Here is a 24,905-nt window from a genome sequence, read left to right on the forward strand (position 1 = left end):
GCTTCAGCATCTGTCCTTCCAATGAGTATTCAGGATTGATTTCCTTTAGGATGGACTGGTTTGATCTCCTTGTTGTCCAAAGGACTCTCAAGAGTCTTCTCCAGCACCACAGTTTCAAAAGCATCAATTCTTCAGCACTCAGCCTTCTTTCTGGTCGAACTCTCACATCTGCACATGACTACTGGAAAGACCATAGCTTTATGGACCTTTGTCAGCAAAGTGATGTCTTTGCTTTTTAGTACACTGTCTAGGTTTGTCATAGCTTTCCTTCCAAGAAGCAGTTGTCTTCTAATTTCATGGCTGCAGTCACCATCCACAGTGATTTTGGAGCCCAAGAAGAGGAAATCTGTCACTGCTTCCACCTTTTCCCCTTCTATTTGCCATGAAGTGATGGGACTAGATTCCCTGATCTTCATTTTTTCAATACTGAGTTTTAAGCCAGCTTTTTCACTCTCCTCTTTCACCGTCATCAAGAGGCTCGTTAGTTCCTCTTCACTTTCTGCCATTAGGGTGGTATCATCTGTATATGTGAGGTTGTTGATATTTCTGCCAGCAGTCTTGATTCCAGCTTGCAACTCATCCAGCCCTGCATTGTGCATGATGTGCGTTACATATAAGTTAAATAAACACAGTGACAATATACAACCTTGTTGTACTCCTTTCTCAATTTTGAACCACTCAGTTGTTCCATGTAAGGCTCTAACTGTTGCTCTTGACTCGCATACAGGTTTTTCAGGAGGCAGGTAAGGTGGTCTGGTATACCCATCTGTTTAAAGGCTTTCCACAGTTTGTTATGATCTACACAGTCAAAGGCTTTAGTATAGTCAATGAAGCAGAAGAAGATGTTTTTCTAGAATTCCCTTAACTTTCTCTATGATCCAGCGAATGTTGGCAATTTGATCTCTGGTTCCTCTCCCTTGTTTAAACCCAGCTTGTACATCTGGAAGTTCTTGATTCAAGTACTGCTGAAGCTTAGCTTGAAGGATTTTGAGCATAACCTTACTAGCATGGAAAGTAAGTGCAATTGTCTGGTAGCTTGAACATTCTTTAGTACTGCCCTTATTTGGCATTGGGATGAAAATTGACTTTTTCCAGTCCTGTGGCCACTGCTAAGTTTTCCAAATTTGCTGACATATTGAGTGCAGCACTTTAATAGCATCATCTGTCAGGATTTTAAATAGTGGTGCTAAAATTCCATGACCTCCACTAGTTTTATTGGCAGCAGTGCTTCCTAAGGCCCACTTGACTGCACGCTTTGGGTTGTCTGGCTCTAGATAACCACCATCGTGGTTATCTGGATCAATAGGATCTTTTTTATACAGTTGTTCTGTGTATTCTTGCCATCTTTTCTTGATCTCTTCTGCTTCTATTAGGTCCATACTGTTTTTGTCCTTTGTTGTGCCCATCTTTGCAGGAAATGTTCCTTTGATATCTCCAATTTTCTTGGAGAGACCTCTAGTCTTTTCCCATTCTGTTGTTTTCCTCTATTTATTTTCATTGTTCATTGAAGAAGGCCTTCTTGTTTCTCTGTGTGCTTCCCTGGTAGCTCAGCTGGTAAAGAATAGCCTGCAATGCCAGAGACCCTGGTTCGATTCCTGGGTCGGGAAGATACGCTGGAGAAGGGAAAGGCTACCCACTCCAATATTCTTGGGCTTCCCTGGTGGCTCAGTTGCTAAAGAATCCACCTGCAATGCAGGAGACCTGGGTTTGATCCCTGTGTTGGGAAGATCCCCTGAAGAAGGGAAAGGCTACCCCACTCCAGTATTCTGGCCTGGAGAATTCCATGGACTGTATAGTCCATGGGGTCACAAAGAATCGGACACGACTGAATGACTTTCACTCTCACTCCTTGTTTCTCCTTGCTATTCTCTGGAACTTTGCATTTAGTTGGGTATACTTTTCCCTTTCTCCCTTGCTTTTTGCTTCTCTTCTTTCCTCAGCTATTTGTAAGGTCTCCTCAGACAACCACTTTGCCTTTTTGCATTTCTTTTTCTTGCGGATGGTTTTGGTCCATGCCTCCTGTACCATATTACAAACTTTCGTCCATAGTTCTTCAGGCACTCTGTTTACCAAAACTAATCTCTTGAATCTATTCATCACCGCCACTGTATAATTACAGGAAATTTGATTTAAGTTGTACCTGAATGGCCTAGTGGTTTTCTCTGCTCTCTTTAGTTTAAGCCTGAATTTTGCTATAAGGGGCTGATGATTTGAGCCACATTCAGCTCCAGGTCTTGTTTTTGCTGACTGTATAGAGCTTCTCCATCTTCAGCTGCAAAGAATGTGATCAGTCTGATTTCAGTATTGACCATCTGGTGATGTCCATGTGTAAAGTCATCTCTGTGTTGTAGGAAAAGGGTGTTTGCTGTGACCAGTGCATTCTCTTGGCAGAATTCTCTTAGCCTTTGCCTTGCTTCATTTTGTACTCCCAAGGCCAAGCTTGCCTGTTACTCCAGGTATCTCTTGACCTCCTATCTTTGCATTCCAATCCCCTATGATGAATTGGACATCTTTTTGTGTGTGTGTTAGTTCTAGGTCTTATAAGTCTTCATAGAACTGGTCAACTTTAGCTTCTTCAGTGTCAGTGGTTGCGGTATAGACTTGGATTACTGTGATGTTAAATGGTTTGCCTTGGAAATGAACCAAGATCATTCTGTCATTTGTGAGACTGTACCCAAGTACTGCATTTCGGACAGTTTCATTGATTTTGAGGGCTACTGCATTTCTTCTATGGGATTCTTGACCACAGTAGTAGATATAATTGTCATCTGAATTAAATTTGCCCATTCCCATCCATTTTAATTCGCTGATTCCTAAAATGTCGATGTTCAACACTCTTGCCATCTTCTGTTTGACCACATCCAATTTACCTTGATTCATGGACCTAAAATTTCAGGTTCCTATGCAATACTGTTCTTTACAGCATCGGATTTACTTCCATCACCAGTCACATCCACAACTGATCATCATTTCTGCTTTGGCCCAGCTGCTTAATTCTTTCTGGAGCTATTAGTGATTGCCCTCCACTTTACCCCAGTAGCATAGGGGACGCTTTCAGACCTCAGGGGTGGCGGGGAGCAAGGGGGGGTGGAGCTCATCTTTCGTTTTTGCCTTTTTGTGCAGTTCATGGGGTTCTCACAGCAAGAATACTGGAATGGTTTGCCATTCCCTCCTCCGGTGGAACACATTTTGTCAGAACTCTCCACTATGACCCATTGGTCTTCGGTGGCCCAGCACAGCATGGCTCATAGCTTCACTGAGTTATGCAAGCCCCTTTGCCACGACAAGGCAGTGATCTATGAAGGCGGATGTGATTATAGGTCCTTAAAATCACAAAACCAGCAAAATAAACTATTTATAAAAACGAAAATGGACACTACTTCACCAGAAAATTGATAGTGATTGTCTGAGAGGTGGAACAAAGGGTGAATTTCTTTCCTTCCTTTCACTTCTAGTCCTCCCTCCAACTTCCTATGAAGAGTGTAAGACACTTTAAATGTTATATATAAAGGCTAATGCTAATTCCTTTTACAAACTGAAGCTAAGCTAATGTAGAAATTAGCATAGACTTTTTATATATTTATATATATGTTTTAGACTTCAGAAATTAATGTTGAATTGATTTATACTCTGCAGACATCTTATTAAAAACTATGATGATTGTGGTTTAGGTGCACAGACAAACAGTTCCCTGCTACCTCCAGATGCAGTGAGCAGTAATCTAAGGAAAAGTGGCCTGAAAAAGCCTGTGGTTGCTTCTTCATTAAAAAGGCAGGGTAAGTGACCCTTCCCCAGAATAGGGTAAAGAGGTGGAAAATTATCCTAAATAAGCCCAGAGCAATATAATCACATGAAATGTTGCATGTTGTCCCCCAAGATAAACAATAGCAGGCACCGAGGTCAAGATCCGTGCTATCCCTCCCACTGCCTCAAAACAGGTTCACAACCAAATTGTCTTTTAAATAACAAATGCAACAAAAATTACTGACATGCTTTAGTATCATGGATATTGTAGAATATTTTATTTTTGTTGCTCATTACCCACATGCAGTTGTTATAGGTGGTTCAAAACTGAAGAAGAAACATATTTTACAGTTATACAATGATAAATATTTGTTAAGAAATACAAAATTAGTGAAATTTGAAAACACTGAAAGGACGTAGCAGGACTATTATTCTGAATTTTTGAGTCAGAATGACTTGATTTGAACATAACTTATAAATATATATATATGTCACTTTTCTGTGCAGAAGAGTTAAGCCTGTATGTTTGGGGATCAACATCTTCTTTACTCTCATATAATTTGGCTGGGTGATTAAAAATTAGACATTATCCCTACGCTCACACTTTGGTTTTGAAGACAAGACCAATAAATACATAAATAGCAGATGGTGCATATGTGTGTGCATGCTAAATCGCTTCAGTCATGTCAGCAAATTGTACAAGACCAAATCTCAATTAACTAATTAAGAACTTACACATTCCAAGAACAAACGTTTGTAGAAGGTCAGGAAGTAAACAAATTAAAAGTATCACTTTGATACAAAGAAAAAAGAAAATAGCTTTTAATCCAGCTTATCATTAGATTCTTTTACCTATGAGAATTTTAATTTTAAATGAATAGTAGTTTCGACATCTTTATATCTTTATAAAAGGGGATATATACTTCAGACACGTGAAGACATTTCAGGAGAAGAAACAGAATGGTAGGTCAGTATATAGACATACTCATCAGGAATCTGGTCAATTAATGGCTCTAAACCAACCACTCTTCAGTTTGCAGTTTGATGTTGAAAGGCTGCGAACTTTCTGTGGTTAATAGTCTTAAACCCATTAGTCTCTCAGAGCTTTCTATTTCTTTTTTTTTCCTTTCTCTAGATGTTTATTTTTTTTAGATGAATTTTTTAAAAAGAAAATCCCTGCGGTATTCCATTTCCCTTAATTTACCTACTGTCATTGAATTTTGACTTGTTGCTCTTTTATATAGTATAAATTCCTTAGCTTTTTCAGAGTTCAGTTAACTGTTAAATTCTGTAAGAAAAGATAAAAATTAATGAAAAGTTGTTTGTTTTTTTCCTAGCCTGTGGTCAGCTGTTAGATGAGGCACAAGTGACCTTATCCTTCCAAGACTGGCTGGCCAGTGTCACAGAACGCATCCATCAAACCATGCACTATCAGTTTGATGGTAAGTATTGGTCATCTAACTGTGCTGTTGCTGAAAGTCAGAGAAATTAAAGTGGTTGTGTATAGCTCTACTCTGTTTTGAAAAAAAAAGTAATTGGGCTTCAGTCTAGAGGGCACTGGACCACAAGGGGATAGAAATCTAAATGAAATAAAGGAATAATCACATAATTAAAATGCAGGACGAACAAAATTGAATTTGGTGATGGAAAAGATAAACCACAGCAAATAATAAGTAAAAGTAGACAGCCTTGGTCTTAGGGTGTGCGTGGGTGTATATTTGATGAGGGAGATAACAAGCCTTAGAAGGTCATTCTAAACCCTCAAACTTAAAGCATGGGAGGAAAAAAGTATGGAAAAAAATCTAAACATGTGAGACTAAGATAGTTATATAAAATTACATGGATATGCTAAGGGCTTCCCTGGTGGCTCAGATGGTAAAGAATCTGCCTGCAATGCAGGATACCTGGGTTTGATCCCTGGATTGGGAAGATCCTCTGGAGGAGGGCGTGGCAACCCACTCCAGCATTCTTGCCTGGAGAATCCTCATGGTCAGAGGAGCCTGGTGGGCTACAGTCCATGGGGTCGAAAAGAGTCAGACATGACTGAGCGACTAAGCGCAGTACATAGCACAGATATGCTAAGGAAGGTTGGAGAACACAAGCTGGATTCGGGTTGATCATGATAGCCTCATAGAACCTCAGCAATTTCAGAAGTGGACCATCCACCAGGGCTTGCCCATTGCCTGAAAAGCATCCTTGATGGACGGTTTTCAGGTTTTGTGCAGTGGTGAACAGCTCACTCCTTTCTGAGGCAGCTCATAACATTGTTGGACAGTGAGAGCTGTGAGGAAGGTCTTCCTCATACTAAGTGGAAATGTTTGCTAATAATACTTCTGTTGGTTTTAGTCTGTGCTCCAGCCACATGGAGTAAGTCTGTTCCTGTTTTAAAGTAACAGTCCCTGCTGCCGCACACACCCATTGGCCTGCATGACAGGTCTTCTCTTTTCCAAGTGATACATCTCAGGTCTTCAAACACTCCTCATGGCATTATTTACAAACCTCACAACACTTTGATGTTCTTTGCTGAATATGTTGAAATTTATGAAAATCATTTTAAATACAAAGCACCCCAAAGGGAATAGTAGCCCAACAGCGGACACTCAGTAGGAGGAGCTGAGTTGAAGGGTTGGAGCAGTTGTGGCTTCATGGTGAAGAGAGGAGCAAGAATGGAGATGTTGAAATACATGCTTAGTTTTATTTACCTTGGTTCAGAATAAATAAAATTTATTCAGTAACAGAATTTTACAAGTTACTTTTAGAAAAACAAAATAAACTAGGGAAGTTTAGGGATTTCCCTGGTGATCTAGTGGCTAAGACTACACAGTCCCAGTGCAGGGGGCCTGGGTTTGATCCCTGGTCAGGGAACTAGATCCCACATGCTGCAACTAAAGATTCTGCATGCTGCCACGATAGAAGATCATTTAAAAAAAAAAAAAAAAAAACTAGGGAAGGTTAAAAAAAGAGTCTATTTTTCTTTCTTTTAAAATTTCATTTATTTATATATTGTTTAAAATAATATAATAAATACCTACTAACCTACCTCCCAAAACATAAAATAGAACATTGACAATAATGTAAGCTATAAACTATGGCCCTTTTTCATCCCATTCCTTATACCACCCTCTCTCACCATCTCTGTTACCACCACCCTTGTCAAAGTCACCCTCCAGCACTGTGATTCTGTGTCTTTTACAAGGGTTCTTCAAGATTAATTTATAAACCTAAACCCTAGAATCCCATCAGCTGAGTTCTGGTGAGTTAGCACTTTTAGAGTCTCTGCATGTAGCCTATAATCTAATTTCAAGATGAAAGACTTTAAAATTCCTTTCTTCAGTGACTTCTCTAAACTGTCTGTATGGGAATTCCTTGGTGGTCCAGTGGTCAGGACTTCACACTTTGACTGCTGAGGGCGAAGGTTCAGTCCCGGTTGGGGACGTAAGATCCTGCAAGTCATGCCACATGGCTAAAAACAAAATCAAATCAACTACATATATATTAATATTCAAAAGTGTGTTAGTCGTTCAGTCGTGTCCAACTTTTTTGTGACCCCAAGGACTGTAGCCCACCAGCCTCCTCTGCCCATGGAATTCTCCAGGTAAGAATACTGAAGTGACAGCCATTCCCTCCTCCAGGGGATCTTCCCAGGGATTGAACCCAGGTCTCCCGAGTTGCAGGCAGATTCTTTACCATCTGAGCCAGCAGGGAAGCCCCTGTATTAATATTATAGTGGCTCAAAAGCAATGACAGTTTTGTTATTGACATTCTACATTCAATTAAGCAGGTAAAATCAATTGAAAGGATGTAAAATCTTAATATGAAATTCCAGGAAACCTTTTATTTTTCTTGGTTTGATCTTTATTTCAAAAGAGGTATCTGAACTGTCTTTAAGAACTGCTCTTTAATTTGCATCCAGGGAGGTGGAAGTTACCTATTAATCGACTTGGTTCTGGATGTTTTTGCTCTGTTGGAGCTTGACCCTTGGGCAGAGTTAGTAAGAAAACCTCTGAATTTTTTCAACCTGAACACACTTTCTATTGACGTTTTGTTGACCTAGTGTTTTGCAAGTTTTTAAAAGAAGTTTGTTAAGTATTTTCAAACAGTTTTCCTACCTTCAGATCAGAGAGAAGACTGATGCTTATTGGATAACATGTCCTAACTTTGCAGTCTCTGGCATTCACAGTTCTGGCCATCTGAGAGCGTGAATGCAAGCAGCAAGTGCCTGGGAGAGTGAGCAGGAGTGAATCAAGTTTACCTTCTCAACTCAGCTTCAATGTTCTCATCTCATTTCATGTCCTCTTCAAAGGGAGAAGTCTGTGCTGTGGTGGTGTTTACAAAATTGAGGACTAGAAAAGTTATTTTTGGTAGATGACAAGAATTGGTTATAATTGCAGGGGATCAGGATTAGGGCAAGTGACAGTGCTAGACTCACAAAGGTCCATCAAAGCTGGTTCTTGCCTCTGTGTAAAGAAATCTCTGTGCTATTTTTAGTTATTACTGCACATCAGTTCCATTTCCTCCACTTTTCTCTGCACACCAGAAAGCCCACTTGTGTTTCTTTAAATGAATTCTTCTTATTTCCTGTAGGCAAACCAGAGCCACTGGTTTTCCACATTCCTCAGTCCTTTTTTGATGCCCTGCAACAGAGAATATCCATCGGCAGCGCAAAGAAACGGCTTCCCAACTCTACCACAGGTAGAAGATGTTTCTTTAGGAATAGCCGTAGATGTTTGGACCTTACAGAATTATGTTTGGAAAAACTGCAGGATTTTCAGGATTAGGTCTTCTAGTTACATGCTCAGAGCATGAAGCCTTAGCCCATCAGCTCTTAGAATAATGATCACACACTTCAAAAGCCTCATGCTTATTCTAGTAAGAGTTGATGAAAAAATTCAGAAAGTACAAACTTGATAAGTGAACCACCAATGAAGGGCAATGAAGGTGCCCACCAAGAAGTTCGGTATTTTCTAGATATGAGCCAGTTTCAACAAAAGCATTGCAAGCTCCCGTTGTTATTTGGGCTGGCTTCTTGGAAGCATATTACAGTATGTGTCAAACACTAAAACTTGTTTTTCAAGATTCCTGATTTTTGATGAAGGGAGATTTTCTTTCTGGAGTGATTCTCAGGCTTGGTACATTTTACCATTACAGTATTCTGGTACTTATTTCTTGATTTTATATAATATCTTTCTACTAGAGATCTCAAGATACTTATTAAGTAGTACAGGAAAATGAGGGAGACAAAAGGAGGAAGAAAAGATTGCTCAGGGGCAAATAGCCCAAGAGTGTCTATAGCTGGAAATCATAGCTATTTCTTCAGTAAATTGTTATTTGATGATATAATAGGGACCGAAGTTTAATTCTGGAGAATTCCATAAACAGAGCAGCCTGGCAGGATATAGTCCACGGGATCACAGAATTGGACACGACAGTAACTAACACTTTCACTTTCACTTTAAATGGTACAAACTGAATCACTCTGTTTAGGGCCATAAAAATCTCCCATCTTTATGCCTTATCTCTCTAATGTTTGAGACAATGTTGATTCTTCCCGTTTATTTTTATTTATTTATTTTTCTTCCCGTTTACACTTTAGGTCTAATATATTAATTTTAACCCATCCTTTAGATATTTTTAGGCCCTTCAGTGGAACTCCTTTATAATCGGGAGGCAGGGTAATAGATTGGCAACCACATGAGCAAGGTTTAAACTCCATGTAATTATTTTAAGGACTCTGATTTGACCTCTGACGTATCTAAAGTTGTAAGAAGCTGTTTTATAATGGAGTCTTGTGTCTGTAGTTTTATGAAACAAAGAAAGAAGTTTCTAAGATGCCCAAAATTAGCATCTCAAGGAAGCATCAGAGGCTTCATATAGCAAAAATCCATATCATTTGGTTCACCACATTTTGCAAAACCCTGCTTATAGACTTGCTTCTAGAATTCCTTTTTTGGGGATTTCCCTGGCTGTCCAGTGATTAGGACTCAGTGATTTCAGTGCCAGGGCCTGGGTTTGACCCCTGGTCAGTTAACTAAGAGCCTGCAAGTCATGCAGCACAGCCAAAAAAGAAAACGTAGGATTTCTTTTTTTTTTTTTAATTTTATTTATTTATTTTTGGCTGTGCTGGCTCTTCCTTGCTGCCTGTGGGCTTTTCTCTAGTTGTGGAGAGAGTGGGGTCTACTCTCTAGTTACGTTGTACAGGCTTCTCATAGCAGTGGCTTCCCTTGTTGCTGACCATGGGCTCCAGAGTGCTCGGGCTCCAGTAGTTGCAGCTCCCAGGCTCTAGAGCATAGGCTCAGTAGTTGCGGCACACGAGCTTAGTTGCTCCAGAGCATGTGGGATCTTCTGGGACCAGGGATCGAACCCATGTCTCCTGCATTGGCAGGCAGATTCTTTACCACTGAGCCACCAGGAAAGCCCAGGATTTCTTTTTTAGAGGGCAAGATTCTATAAGGCACAAATATCACTTCACTGAACTCTCTAGAAACTAACATGACAAATTCAGTGAAAGAGCACAGGTAATGCTATTATTTTCAGTAGTCTAATTTTGTCCCCTTTTTTGCCTTAAAGCTTTTGTTCGCAAAGATGCCTTGCCACTGGGAACCTTTTCCAAGTATACCTGGCATATCACGAATATCCTGCAGGTTAAACAAATCTTAGACACCCCGGAGGTAAGAGCTGATTTCTACAACACTGGGAGGGCAGAGTGGGGAAGAGGGAGAAGCAAGCAGGAAGCACCAGCTCGTTGAGTTACGGACACTACAGAGAATTCCTCTTGTTTATCCTAAGAGATTATTCAGGAACATTCGTGACTTTATGGTTCCAACTCTGATTTTAATAGGTATTCACTGGAACTTGAGGTTGTACTCTTTTTTAAATTGGAACATCCTTTTTTCTTTGCCTTTGGGATGAGAAAACAAGGATGCTTTTTCTTGTAAATTAGATAATGCTCCCCTCCTATCTGTGGTGAGCCCTAAATAAACTGGCAGGCACCTGGGAAGTATATGTATAATTTGAGATGATGTGCTACTTGTGAAGTCAGTAGGTCCAGCACAATTTAGTGTTCTTCTCCAAACTGCAACTGAGTTCTCATTAGAGAAATGATTCTTAGTTTGTGTTCCTTTTTACAGAGATAGTAGTAGACATTTTTAAACATTTTTTTCAAGCAGATCCTAAAATCTTGAGGATTTTCCCTTCCTATGATAATGAAATATTGTGGAAAACTCAACATCATGTGATTTAATACATTAAGATTAGCTTGACTGCAAGGCATTGTTATGTTCAGAAAAATAATAAATTGGTATCTGTAGAACTTACATGTGAGCACTAGGGAAGACTTACGTTAGCCCTAAAGACAATGGAGGAACTTCTTTAAATGCAGGATGTCACAGACAGAAAACATGATGTGCAGGGAGGCACTGAAACAACGCGGAGTAAAGTCAAATTGCTGAGCCTCTGTCTGTTGCGCATCACTTACCTGTATCACCCCATTCCAGCTCACAGCCATGACTTGGTATGGACTGTATTTTGCAGCCTGCTGTTTAGTGGCAAAGATAAAATTCGGTCCAGGCTTTGTCTGACTCAGTGCCAGGGACGGTGGAAGCACACAAAACATGAGCTGTAGGTGTTGGTGTAGTTTTTAGGAGACTGCTGCCAGCAGAGCAGTGAGGAAGGAATAAAATGACTTTAGAGCAGATCTGTGCCAGCAGCAGTTATGTAGCCATGAAGGTATTAGGGGTTCAGTTCACTAGGGTTTGGCAGGAGTTCAAATTATAGAAAAAAAGGGAAGCCATGAACAATATATAGGAGAAAAGGCAGAATTGTTGAAAAAATTTACTTGAAAATACAAGGAAAACTTTTGAGTGTACTTGAAAGAGTGAATAAAACCTACTGTCATCCAGTGTTCGTCTACTTGTAAAGGTTTTTCTTTCTCACCTTTCTTGGTATTGTCTCCATATCCAGATGCCTTTGGAAATCACCCGGAGTTTTATCCAGAACCGAGATGGGACCTATGAGCTGTTTAAATGTCCTAAAGTAGAAGTAGAGAGCATAGCAGAAACCTACGGTCGTATAGAAAAGCAACCAGTGCTGCGACCCTTGGAACTAAAAACTTTTCTCAAAGTTGGTAAGTAAATTGGTGGTTTCAATAGCACACCTTCCTTTGAAGGTCACCTGTGTGCATTATGCTGTCCTGGACTTTGAGTCTTGACCTTAAGCAAAGAAGACACATTCATACATTTTGTAAAGGCAGTCATGGGGTAAGGTGTTTTGTTTCATTTGAGCCACTGCTTTTAAAATAAAATTAGAGAAGTAATCCCTGTTCATTATACGGAAATCATAGATTTCACTATAGAGCATAAAGAAAAATAAAAACCACTGATAATGCCACCCACCATGCTTCCCAAGTGGCACTAGTGGTAAAGAACCCGCCTGCCGATGCAGGAGACGTAAGAGAGAAGACAGGAAGATCCCCTGGAGGAGGAAATGGCAACCCACTCCAGTGTTCTTGTCTGGAGAATCCTATGGACAGAGGAGCCTGGCAGGCTGCAGGAAAAGCCCACCAGGGTCCTCTGTCCATGGGGTACCAAAGAGTTGGACATGACTGAAGTGACTTAGCACACAGCACAATCCCACCCACCATAGATGACATCACCATTAAGATTTTGGTGTACACTCTTTTTTTTTTCTGTGCATAGAAAGAGTTTCTGAAACATGGTATCATATCTAAATAGCTTTTTCCACTTAAAAATATATCATGAACAACTTTCCATGTCTGTCTTCAACATTATTTTAGACTTTTTTTATTATTATAAAACATATATAATATACAACTTAACATTTTAACCATTTTTAAGCATAAAATTTTTCTGCCATAAAGAGCTTTGGCATTGTTATGCAACCATCACTACCATTCATCTCCAATTTTCATCTTCCTCAACTGAAACTGTACCCATTAAATACTAATCCGCATTCCTGCCTCCCCAACCCAAGTTACCATTCCACTTTCTGTCTATATGAATTTGATTACTTGAATTATAATCATACAATTTTTGTCCTTTTGTTACTGGTTTATTTCATGTACCATAATGTCTTCAATGTTCATCCATGTTGTAGCATATGTCAAATTTTCTTTCTAAGGCTGAGAAATGTTTCATTATATGTATAGACTACACTTTGTGTATCCATTCATCTGTCCAGATACTTGGATTGCTTGATCTTTTGGCTATTGTGAATATGACATTTTTAAAGAGCTGCATAAAATTCATTCATTAAGTTATCTCACTCTGATCAACCCCGAGTTTAAGTTATATCAAACTTTTTGCTATTATAAACAATGCTTCCTTTTATAATTAACTTCCTTTTAGAAAAACCTTTTATGGCCTTATTTCCTAACTTATTTAGGATATTTTGGGGGATAAATTCTTAAAAGTTAAATTGGAGGACTTCCCTGGTGACACAGTGGAAAAGAACCCACCTGCCAATGCAGGGGACACAGGTTCGATTCCTGGTCTGGGAAGATTCCACATGCCTCGGAGCAACTAAGACTAGGTGCCACAACTACTGAGCCCGCACTTCAGAGCCTGAGCTCTGCAACAAGAGAAGCCACAACAATGAGAGGCCCAGGAACCACAGCTGGAGAGTGGTCCCCATTCACCACAACTAGAGAAAGCCCTTGCACAGCAACAAAGATGCAGTGCAACCAGAAATAAATAAAATTATTTAAAAAAAAGGAAAAGTGAAATTGGAGAGTCACAGTTTATTTACATTTTTAGGACTTTTGATTTTTTTTTTTTTTGACTTTTGATTTTTTTTGTCACACTGCTCTCCAGAAAGATGTTACTAATTCTACAGTTTACTCCTGCTAACCATGTATGAAAGAGTTTCTCTTTTTTAATCTTTGTTGATCTGATAGGCAAAAATATCCTATCATTCTTTTAATTTACATTACCCTCAAATATTAATGAGAGTAAAATTTTCAATTAGTCATTTGTACTTGATGAATTGCTTTTGCTTTGTCTATTTTTAACTGAGGTATTTTAATAATAATGACACCTGCAACAAAATGCACTTAATGAGCTCTGTGCTTGCTGTTATTTTAAGTGCTTTACATAGATTAATTCATTTAATGCTCATCAGCCTACTCAGGGGTAGATACTGTGATCCCCATTTACAGATGAATAAATCGAGGTGAAGATAAGTACAGTAACCTGCCCAGAGTTACACAGCTAGTGAAGTGGTAGAGCTGATCTTCAACCCCAGGCAATTAGAGCCTTTACTCCTCGCCATCCAGTACTCATTCACCTGTCTTTCCACTAACTAGGCTATAAGCACTTTGAGGGCAGTGAACTATGTCATGGAGAAATTTAGAATCTGTAATTATTTTGTCAAACTCCTGTGAAATATATTTTTGGCTACTCTTGTGAGTAAGATGTTTATCATGTGTCTAACTTGTTACTCCCAGTGTATGGGAAGCTCTTGATTTTGGTATGCATGCATGCTAAGTCACTTCAGTCGTGTGACTCTTTGCAAACCCAGAGACTGTGTAACCTGCCAGGCTCCTCTGTCCATGGGATTCTCCAGGCAAGAATACTGGAGTGGGTTGCCATGCCCTTCTCCAGATTTTGGTATCAGTTCAGTTTAGTTCAGTCGCTCAGTCATGTCCAACTCTGTGACCCCATGAATCGCAGCACACCAGGCCTCCCTGTCCATCACAAACTCCCAGAGTCCTAGATAGCATATAAAAAGCAGAGACATTACTTTGCCAACAAAGGTCCGTCTGGTCAAGGCTATGGTTTTTCCAATGGTCATGTATGGATGTGAGATTTTGATATAATTAGTATCAAATTGCTGTCCTTAATGAGTTCCTATTAGTGATGATAGTTGTTTACCTGTTGGTTTCTGGAAAATTAATTATATCACTTGAAAAGTGATGATAAATTTATTTTCTATCAAATGTTTATACCATTGTCTTTCTTATTAAATTACCTACAACTTCAAGAGCAACAATGAATAATAGTAAAGCTAGCAGCTGTGGATTTTCATTTTATTACAGTAAAATTATTGTTTTTACTATAGTTCAACTCCCCCAGCATAGCATTTTCCAACTGTCTTGAAGAAGAGATAGTGATAAATATTCTCTGAAAAAAGTGTTCCATGATCTGATAAGTTTGAAAATGCTACATACTGTACTTTTTTGATTTGAAGACCCTTGAATGTAAGATGTTCAGTCAACTTTGTAATAACTTTTTTGGTGGGAAAGGAAATTTTGCCACATGAAAACTTCCCTAGTTGTAAGATACACTCAGATCTCAGAAAATGTTACAATTGGAGTAGGGAGGCAGTAGTGAATAATGTCTTACAATATAATGTATCTCTCTTAGCAACTCATCCTATAAATTTGCATATTAAAAAATCCTGAAATAAAGATTTGTATTGAACTTTATGTAACTTAAATTTTCCCCAATTTATTTGACCAGTGAACTCTTTTCAGGGGAATGCCATTAGTATTTCATATAGAATCCATTTCTGGAAAAAGCTGCTCTAAGTTTCACTAGTAAATAATGAACTATTGATTATTAATTTCAGATAAAATTTTTTATTTTAATAGCATATCATATTCTTAGTTTATTAAGTTATTTTTATTAGGAGCTATAACTGATTTGTAATATAGTGTTTTTTTAATTATAATTATTTAATTATTTATTCATTTAATTTTTGGCCTTGCCACACAGCTTGCAGGAGTTCACCAACCAGGAATTGAACCTGGGCCACAGCAGTGAAAGTGCTGAATCCTAACCACTAGACCACCAGGCAGCTCCCTGGAATTGAATTTTTTTAAATACCTTTTTACCATCTTTTGAGAAACCTCTAAAGATAAACTCTACTGACCCAAGTGCAGTGAAATTTAAGTATAGTTGGTGTACAATATGAATTTTAGGAATCAATTTCTAATATTGAAATAATCTTACATTTCTGGAATAAATCCTACGTGGTCTTTTTTCTTTTAATATATATGTAGATTCTATTTGCTAATACTTTATTTAGGATTTTTTATTATCTATTCATAAGTATTAATTGCCTACAATTTCTTTTTTGGAGGCTATCTTTTTTGGGTCTTGGTAATAGTTATATAGAAAATTATTTGTAGGAGAAGGAAATGGCAACCCACTCCAGTATTCTTGCCTGGGAAAGTCCATGGACGGAGGAGCCTGGCGGGCTGCAGTCCACGGGGTTACATGACTGAGCATGTGTGCATGAGGGTGGAGGGAGATGGGCTGGTAGCAATAAAGTGGTAGAACTGAAAAAAAAAAAGAAAGAAAATAATTTGTATGTTTTGGACTGTTTTCCACTTTTGTCTGTTAAACATTCCGAACTCTTTAAAAACTTTTTCTAACAGTTTTTGGAACTTTTAAATTTTTATACCTTTTGGAATTATCAGTTAATTTTTAAAATTCATGTTTGATAATAGGAACATTTAAGGTTCTTATTATTAATATCTAAATAGCCTATAATCATAGTTTAGTTTCTGTGTTCCCAATACTTTGTATTTAAAATTTCTATTTGGTTGAGGCTTTTGATTTTTATATTCTTAAGTATCCATTCCTACTTTTATTTTTTTGAGTTCAGAAGATGTGCCTTTTCAATTTTTTTAAAGGAATTTAAAAATATTTTCTCACTAACCTAATTCATGATATGAATTTGTGCTAGCAAATGTGTTATTATTTATCCAATATAAAATCTTGTATAGCTTTAAGATTTATAAAACTTAGATAAGCAGAGCTGTAATACAATTTCCTACTACAGTTTTGTTTCTCTAAATGTCTTCTGATACTGCAAAAGCCTTCAAGTATTGTAATGCAATGTTTTTTTGGTACATTAGAGCTTTTGACAGATGTCAATGTAAATATATTATCTTAATCCATTTGGACTGCTGTAACAATACTGTAAACTGGGTGACTTATAAACAATAGAGATTTATTTCTCACAATTCTGCAGGGTGGGAAGTCCAAGATTCCTACAGATTCAATGTCTGATGAGGGCCTGCATCCTGGTTCAAAGATAGCCATCAGCAGCCTTCTCTTTGTGTCATCACATTTCAGAAAGGGCATAGATGTCTCTGGGGTCTTAAATGAGGGCATTCAATCTCACTCATCAGGGCTCTTCCCTCATGACCTAATCACCTTCCAAAGGCCCTGCTTCCAAGTACTGTCACATTGGGGATTAGGTTTTTCAATTTATGAATTTTGGGAGGATACAATAATATTAGGGAGAAATTTTAGAGAATATAGATTCAGCCTATATTAACAGTTCATCAATTTAAAAATAACATTTGCCCTTAATTTGTCTTTATTCAATATTACAACAGTGACACTGGCTTTCTTTTGTTTTACATTTTTCTAATGATTGCCATCCTTTTAACTTTTTTGTGACACTTTGTTCTTATTGAATCTTATCAGTATTATATTGTTTTTTATTTTTCTCTGATTTTAATATATCCCCTTTACTGGTATTAATATAGTTAGTCTTCTGTCGTCTTGCTTTTTTATTATTATTATTTATTATTTTTGGCTGTGCTGGGTCTTCTTTGCGGCACAGGCTTTTCTCTAGTTGCGGCAAGCAGGGGCTACTCTCCAGTTCCCCTGTGCAGACTTATTGCAGTGGCTTCTCTTGTTGCAGCGCATGGGCACTAGGGTGCACAGGCTTCAGTAGTTGCGGCTGTCTGGCTTAGAGCACAGGCTCAATAGTTACGGCTCATGGGCGTTGTTGGTCCTCAGCACAGGGTATCTTCTCAGATCAGGGACTGAACCCGTGTTTCCAGCGTTGGCAGGCAGAATCTTTACCACTGAGCCACCAGGAAAGCCCCCTGTCTTTTTGTTTTTTCTGTTTTTTGCTAAACGGACTATGTTTTCTATGTTTATTGTCTCCATGTTTTTGAGGTGATACCATATGCTTGTTTTTAATTCTGCTAGTACTTTATATTTATTCAAGAGCATTCTTTAACCTGAGTTTTTCACATTTAAATCTTTAATATTCTGGACTTTATCTTGATGTAAGTTACAAAGTAAGATTCTGTCATCTTTTAGTTTCTTCCAGATAATTATGTAGTTGATGCACCCCATTTGTTATAAGAAACACTTACTTGTATTTCTTACACTAATTGAAAATAGCATTTTGGCCTTATCTTCAATTCCTCTTCTTTTTGTATCCATTTTGGATCTTTCTTTTTTGTCTTTTCGTCTGTCTAGATATATGCCAGTACAACACTCTGGTGGTTATTATGGATTTGTAATATATGTTAGAACTATGTGGATTTTAGTTGTTTCTTTCTGGTTTCCTTGAAACTTGAACTTTTCTTGCTAGTCTCCCTTTTCATCTCATCCAGCTGTCTTTTCCTCTTAGCCTGGCCTCTCCTTATGATTCTTTTGGCCCTATTTTCATAAAGGCTGGGTCTTATTTTATTTGACAATGCCAGACAGTTTTGGATAGATAAAGCAGTAATCACTTTTCCCTTCCCTTGATTCTTCTTGTTGCCCCACCCCCTTTTTTTTCTTCTCATATAGGTTTTTTTTTTTTTAACTTCTTTGTGCTTTTAAAATTTGTGCAAATTTATTTTGGAATTGTACTAATCAATTCTTTTTTCTTTTTTCTCTTCAGGCAACACTTCCCCAGATCAAAAGGAGCCAACACCTTTCATCATCGAGTGGATCCCAGATATTCTGCCCCAGTCCAAGATCGGTGAACTTCGAATCAAGTTTGAGTACGGGCATCACCGCAACGGGCATGTGGCAGAGTACCAGGACCAGCGGCCGCCCTTGGACCAGCCCTTGGAACTGGCGCCTCTGACCACCATCACTTTCCCTTGAAGCAAAACAAAGAGTCTTGCTGCTAAATTTGCACATCCCCACCCTTTGACAACTTTAAATACTAGTTAGATACTTAGATGGCTCTGTTCCTTAGTGAACTACTCTTAGCTAAGATGCAGCTTCTCAGTGCATTCAAGTGAATTCTTTTGAAGAAAAACTCTTCTTGTAAATAGCCCTTTTGGTGCTGCTGTGTATAGCCTTCATTTAACTTGGATGATATTCCTGGGTAGAGTTTTTAGAGAAACAAAAAGAAAACCAGCTCACTTACCTTCCTGAAGGACTCACCTTTAGAGTTTGTTTCAACCTTTTCCTAATTCTCTAAGAAGTCAGCAGCACTCCACCTTATACTAACATGTTGGAAAATTAATACCTTGGTTAGGGCAAAATGTTGAAGATCATCCTGACAGAGTTCCAATCATATCCTTTTATTCTCTTCTCAAATAATGCACAGTGTCACTAGTTTTTATAAATTATATCTTGTGTTGGTCTAATTATAAAATTATAAACCTTTTGGGAGAATTAGGTGATAGTGAACCAGGAAAAAGAGATTCAGGTGTCAAGGCAATATTGATTGACGTTTCAAACTAATGCTTGTAATTGCTTGTTCACTTGATTTTTACTTCCTTCTTTACTCTCCAAAAAGCTTAACAGGTGGTAAAATTCAATTTCTGTTTTTTAATTCATTGATCACAGAATGGAGATACTGAAAGTCACAGAATAGAAGCCTGCCTTTAAGGAGAAAAGAAGAGAATGGAACATTTCCTATTTGCCTATTACATCCCAGGCATTTTCATTTCCAATCTCACTTAATCATTTTTCTTATTTAGTCCTCATCATTATTTGAGTTTAGCCACCACTCCTTCTTTTATAAAGTTAAACAGTCTCTCTGAGATTAAGTATCATACTGGAAATAGCATTAAAAATGTTTCATTTTATTCCAAAGTGCATGTTCTTTCCACTTTATCATCTTGCTTTATAAATTCTTCTTAATTCATTATCTTTGGAAGACGAGAAAAGTGTATAGGTAGGCAGTTTTGACTGCACATAACAAAAAGCCAACTCTAACCAGCTCAGGCAAAAATAGGAATGAATGACTGGTTCATGGACACTAAAACAGGGCTAGACAGCTATCCTTGGGTGAAGCAGGGGTGTGGTTAGGCCTCAGAACCCCTGCAGCCAGGGTCCATCTGACCCATCTCTACCTCTCCTGAGGCTTCATTACTATCAACACAGAGCAGCTCCTTCTGGTAGGCTATCTGGCTCCTAACACATTCTGTACAGCAAAGAGATCAATCAATCCTAAAGGAAATCAATCCTGAATATTCATTGGAAGTACTGGTGCTGAAAGCTGGAGCTCCGTACTTTGGCTACCTGATGTGAAGAACTGACTCACTGGAAAAGACCTTGATGCTGGGAAAGACTGAAGGCAAAAGAAGGGGGTGGCAAAGGATTAGATGCTAAGATAACATCACCAACTCAATGGACATGAATTTGAGCAAACTCCAGGAGATGGTGAAGGACAGGAGAGCCTGGCGTGCTGCAGCCTATGGGGTCACAAAGGGTCGGAAAAGACTTAGTGACTGAACAACAACAATAAATGCACCTGAAACTATGGCTTTCACTTCTGCTCTAGAGCAGGACTGACTCCTCTGCTCAACTCGAAAGTACAAAGTCCAAAATCCCCAAACAAAGGTCTGATGGACCTAATTGAGGTGGGAGACAGGTCTGTGAGCATTTTTGTTAAAAGAAGGACCTGTGCCCCCTACATGAAGGAGATGGGTAGGCAAATGAAGGGTTGTTTGTCCTCTACAACTGAGGGGCTGGCTTGTGTGGAGAGTTCTCAAGTGCTTCAGACAATGAGGAAGATCCTTGAGGAGAACCCAGAGGTCCAGGGAGAATTAGACTTTGTGCTGAGATTTAAAGGAGAGGAAAAGGGGAATTCCCTGGTGTTCCATGGTTCCATTGCAGGGGACACGGGTTTGATTCCTGGTCAGGGAAGTAAGATCCCGCAAACCCTGCCACGTGGACAAAATAAAAAAGGATAGGAAGGGTTTGGATAAGTATAGAGAAGAGGAGACATTATAACTAGGTGAGGCAGAGTGCCTGCCTGAAAAGTAAAAATACCCATGGAAACACAGTGGCTGGCCTATTCTAAGTCCTTCAGTCTTTGGGGACATCAGTCACAGTTTTTTTATCAAGCTAAACCTGTGAGAGGCAAATCCTGGCTCAGTCTAGCAGTACTTGACTCCAACCTTGGAGGCCATTAGAACATAGCCAGGGCAAATAATTTACCCAAAGAGGCCCCCCCTTCCAGTGCTGGGGTGTTCACCCAGGACCCCCCTGGCCCATCAACACAGTCCATCAAAATCTGGCATGGGTTCAGAGTTACATTGACACCTTCTCTACCAGGTTGAGCACAGTCCTAAGAGTACCAGTAGGGTTGCTGCACCCACTCCCAGCATCCAAATACCTTTGGGACACCATCAGCAGTGACCTCATTTCAGACGTGCCCCTCACTGCAAGAGTAGAATGGGCCTAGATACTCCCAGCAGTCCAGTGCTCTTCAAACCCTGCACCCACCCATACACACTCCCTCCTGTACCATCTGCTGCACGCCTCCTCCATTAATTGTTGGACTCTCCCAGCTCTTTGAGGGCTGCCCATCTGCTGCCTTTGCATGCTGCAGCCACTGTTTGTATTCTGGAGTGGGCAGTGCAAAACCTTCCCATGTCCACACAGCCTGCTGCCTACTGCACAGACTGACCATCTTCAGACTGAGTGTATACTGATGGGCATCCTAACTCCTCCTTCAGGCAACACCGCCAGGCCCCTAACACAGTGGGCATGGTGAGAACTACTTGCTACTCCTACACCCAGGACACTGTGGTTCACATCTGCCTTTACCAAAATTGCTAGCATCTCAACAGCTTGCTACTATTCAGAGGCATGACAGGGCACTCAGAGACCTTCAGAAAATCTGACTCTAAGAACCACCCGTCTAAGGGAAGTTCTGTAGGCCTGCCATCTGGTTCTCTCAAGGTACCAGAGGTCATCAGCTCTGTGACTTTCTGGGGGAAAGGTCCCCCTCTTCTCTCACTGATTACTGTTGTGTCTGGTCAGCCAATCACTTCCTTTTCCCTCCAGCCCACATGTCCATACACAGGCATCCACACCAGCCCCCATGCCAGGCCACTTACAGAGTGCAACCTGTATATGTCATCCCAGAGGAACTCCTCTATCACTGCCAGGTCTCCTATGTCAGAAACAGGCCAAGATTTGCCCTCCACTAGAAATCAGGGAACTCCTGCTTTATCCACTGAAGGTGAGGGAATGAATGGGCAGGGGCTGCCCTCCTCCAGCCCTTTGAATGAATGGACTCTCTCAGCCAAAAGTCACAGACAACACAGAAAAGTCAGTCACAGAGAACAGCCCTGTGTCTATTTTGGCGGCGAATTTCCCAAGATGAACCTGCTTAACTCAACGTAGTCCCCCCCCCCCTTTTTTTTTAATCTTATAGATTCTGATTTCCTACTTTTCCTCTGGCCCATGTCATGATATTTCCTGGCATTCCTTATTTGATCCTCTTTTTAAACGTCCTTAAAGGGAGTTCCCTGATGGTCTAGTGGTTAGGATTCCGGGCTTTCACTGTTGTGGCCCAGGTTCAATCCCTGGTCAGGAAACTGAGATCCCACAAGTCATGTGGCCCAGGTAAACAAAAAAACAAAACCTCCAGTCTGCCTGCCCTCCCACAACCAGGCTCCCTTCACATCTTTCTACCATCCCACCTATCTCAACAAGAAAGGGCGGGAGGACATGTTTACACTAGTGTTTTAATGTGCACAGACATCACCCACGGATATAGTCAGACCATATAGTCAGAAATTCCAGGGTGGAGTCCAAGAGCCTGCAATTTTATCATCCGGCTGGATGAAGCAAGTTGCTGGACTGAAGAAACGCTGCCAGAGTGCAAGCTGCACTTCGAATTGCAGGATCTAATTCCAGCGCTGGTGCAGACCCTCACCTTCCACTGCTAGTGGGAGAGGGCAGTGCTTCTGGTCGGTAACAAGCACATAGCGAGGTGGTTCAAGGCATATATTAGTGGGATCTGTTTTATGGCACACTACTGCAAAGCTGATCCTACGGATGAAGCCTTGCTCCTGGGAACTAGTCACCATCTGACGGTTATAGAAATACAAAGCCGGTCTGCCACCATCTATTTTCCCTGCAATTTTTCACCCTCTCCCCAGAACACCATCTTAAGGTTCAGAGTTAAACCGCTGGGTTCACATCCCTTACTCCGTTACCCGCTTATGAGCCCTGTAACCTTAGGCAAGTTTTTAAAATCTCCGAGCCCAGTTTCCTCCTGTGGATGATGTGCATAGTAAATGAGATAGTCTTGTTAAATGCTCATTAAATACTATTACCCTTAACCTATTCTGTTTCTCCTCTACCGTGTTTTTCTAACTTAGTTTTGGTGCTTTTCGTCCCTCAAGAGCTTTTGTACCTAAAACCATTGCTAAAAAAAAATTTTTTTTTAATTAAAAAAAAAAAAAAACCACTGCTATACAGGGAGTTCACAACCTGATTAAAGTAAAAGAAAGGCCAGAAGTAAATATGAAAAGGGATATTGCTATTCCTTTCCTTCATATATTTTCCTTTGCTTCCCCCCCCCCCCCAAATTTTCTATAACCAACAATGTAACTTACATTGTTAAGTTCGAGAAAAGGCAAGGTTATAACCTCAAATGAAAGGGGAATAAGCTACCACACTGTACTGATAAAAGCAGCAAAAGGAAGACGCGCCGGCGCCGAGGGCGGAGGCTGGTCACGCGGCCACCGCCCCCTCGGTTCCGCAAGCTGACGTCAGTCACGTTCTCCCCTCGCCGGCTCCGCCGCTTCCGGCCATCTTGGGGTTTTTTTCTTCCACCAGGCGGCGCCGCAGGACGTTCTGTGGCCGACGTCGCTTGCGCAGCCGCGTAAAAGCCCCGGACACGTCACCACCTTCGCGTCCTTTCTGGAGAGCGCGGGAAGGCGAGAGCTGGAGGACGGTGACGTCACCGGGGTTCCCCGCGTGGCTCTCGGGGGCAGGGGAGGAGCCGGGGACGTGGCGCGCGCCGGGTGGGGGCCGTGGGTGGCGCCGGGCGGTCCTGCCGGGACTGACCGGGCCGCGCCCGCCGCCGACGCTGCCTCGTGACCCATTGTGGGGCCGGGCCGGCTGCCCGAGCTGCGGCAAAGGTGCTGAGGAGGCGGGCTCGGAGGGGAGGGGTGCTGGCGGCCCGGCGCGAATCTCTCCTGAGGTCTTTAACCGCCCAGGCGTGCCCCAGTACCTTCACATCCTCTGTAAGGCCGGGCACCGACTTCCTGACACCCTCGTGCGGTTGGGGCCGATCCTGGACTCTGGCCGGCTGATCCGCCGGGGCGGCGGGGCACGTGGGGCCTAACTGCACCCAGAGCCGCCGCGCCAGACTCCGGGCCCCTCCCCGCCCAAGCCTCGCCCTGGCTGTCCTTCCTGGTGTGGAAGAAGGGAGCGTGGCCTCCGGCTGGCCTGTCTGCCTTGAGCGAGTCGTTCATATCTCCTTTTCAAAACACTGTCCACTCCAGAGACTCACTAGTCTGTGCCTAGCAGCCTAGTAGTAGTCAGCCAGTCAAAATGTAAAAAGTTGTTTTTCCACTTTTTCCCACCGGGTTAGTGTCACCCTAACCCTTAGAGCCACGTTGCAGGGTCGTTAATCTCTGGGTAGTTCTTTAAAGGCTTTGTGTGGTTCCCAGTACTGAGTTCTAATGGAGAGAAACTTTGCTTTTCCTAGCATGAGCTCCACAGGCTACCCAATGAGTGGCTTTAGAAGAAAAGGTGGTAGAGGGCTCATCCATTATCTGATGAGTTGAATGTGGGGCCTGATGAGAATTTACTGAAGGGTGGTTAGGGGAATTTTCTCTGGGCCCCAGCACCTGTGATACTGCGAGGCCACAGGATTTCCTGCTGGGAGCCTTGTCTAGGGCACACTGCCTTGTGGCACCGTGCAGTTGTCTTTCTGTTCTAGCTGCTCCTTCCTAGAATTTTTCATCTCATGTTACAGTGCTGTGGCCATTTCCTGGGATGGCATGAGCGAGCCATGGGGACAAGCCACTCCAGTAGCTTATAGGAAGCTGGTCTAACAGAGTAAACAGTGCAGGACTATCTCCTGGAAGGAAGAAAACGAATGTATCCTGGAGTGCTTATGTAGCAGGGACTGTGTTTCACACAAGTTAGTTCATTAGATTCCCACAGCCGGTCCTGTGAGCTAGGTTTGAATTATCCTTT

At 40.9% G+C, this 24,905-nt stretch overlaps 1 protein-coding gene across 4 annotated transcripts in view; it reads left to right on the plus strand.

Annotated features, from left to right (window-relative positions):
* Positions 1 to 19,540, plus strand: part of C5H2orf42 (chromosome 5 C2orf42 homolog) — a 37,482-nt gene extending 17,942 nt beyond the window's left edge. For all 4 annotated transcript variants that reach the window (XM_043468956.1, XM_043468954.1, XM_043468953.1 and 1 more), the window contains 6 exons: positions 3,672 to 3,776; positions 5,082 to 5,186; positions 8,329 to 8,436; positions 10,312 to 10,412; positions 11,704 to 11,866; positions 18,397 to 19,540. In XM_043468956.1, coding sequence (XP_043324891.1) covers positions 3,672 to 3,776; positions 5,082 to 5,186; positions 8,329 to 8,436; positions 10,312 to 10,412; positions 11,704 to 11,866; positions 18,397 to 18,605 — 791 coding nt within the window. In that variant the 3' untranslated portion in view covers positions 18,606 to 19,540. The remainder of the gene's footprint in view (positions 1 to 3,671; positions 3,777 to 5,081; positions 5,187 to 8,328; positions 8,437 to 10,311; positions 10,413 to 11,703; positions 11,867 to 18,396) is intronic.
* The last annotated feature ends 5,365 nt before the right edge of the window (positions 19,541 to 24,905 follow it).

Source organism: Cervus canadensis, chromosome 5 (assembly GCF_019320065.1).
Source record: "Cervus canadensis isolate Bull #8, Minnesota chromosome 5, ASM1932006v1, whole genome shotgun sequence".
Lineage (NCBI taxonomy): Eukaryota > Metazoa > Chordata > Mammalia > Artiodactyla > Cervidae > Cervus > Cervus canadensis.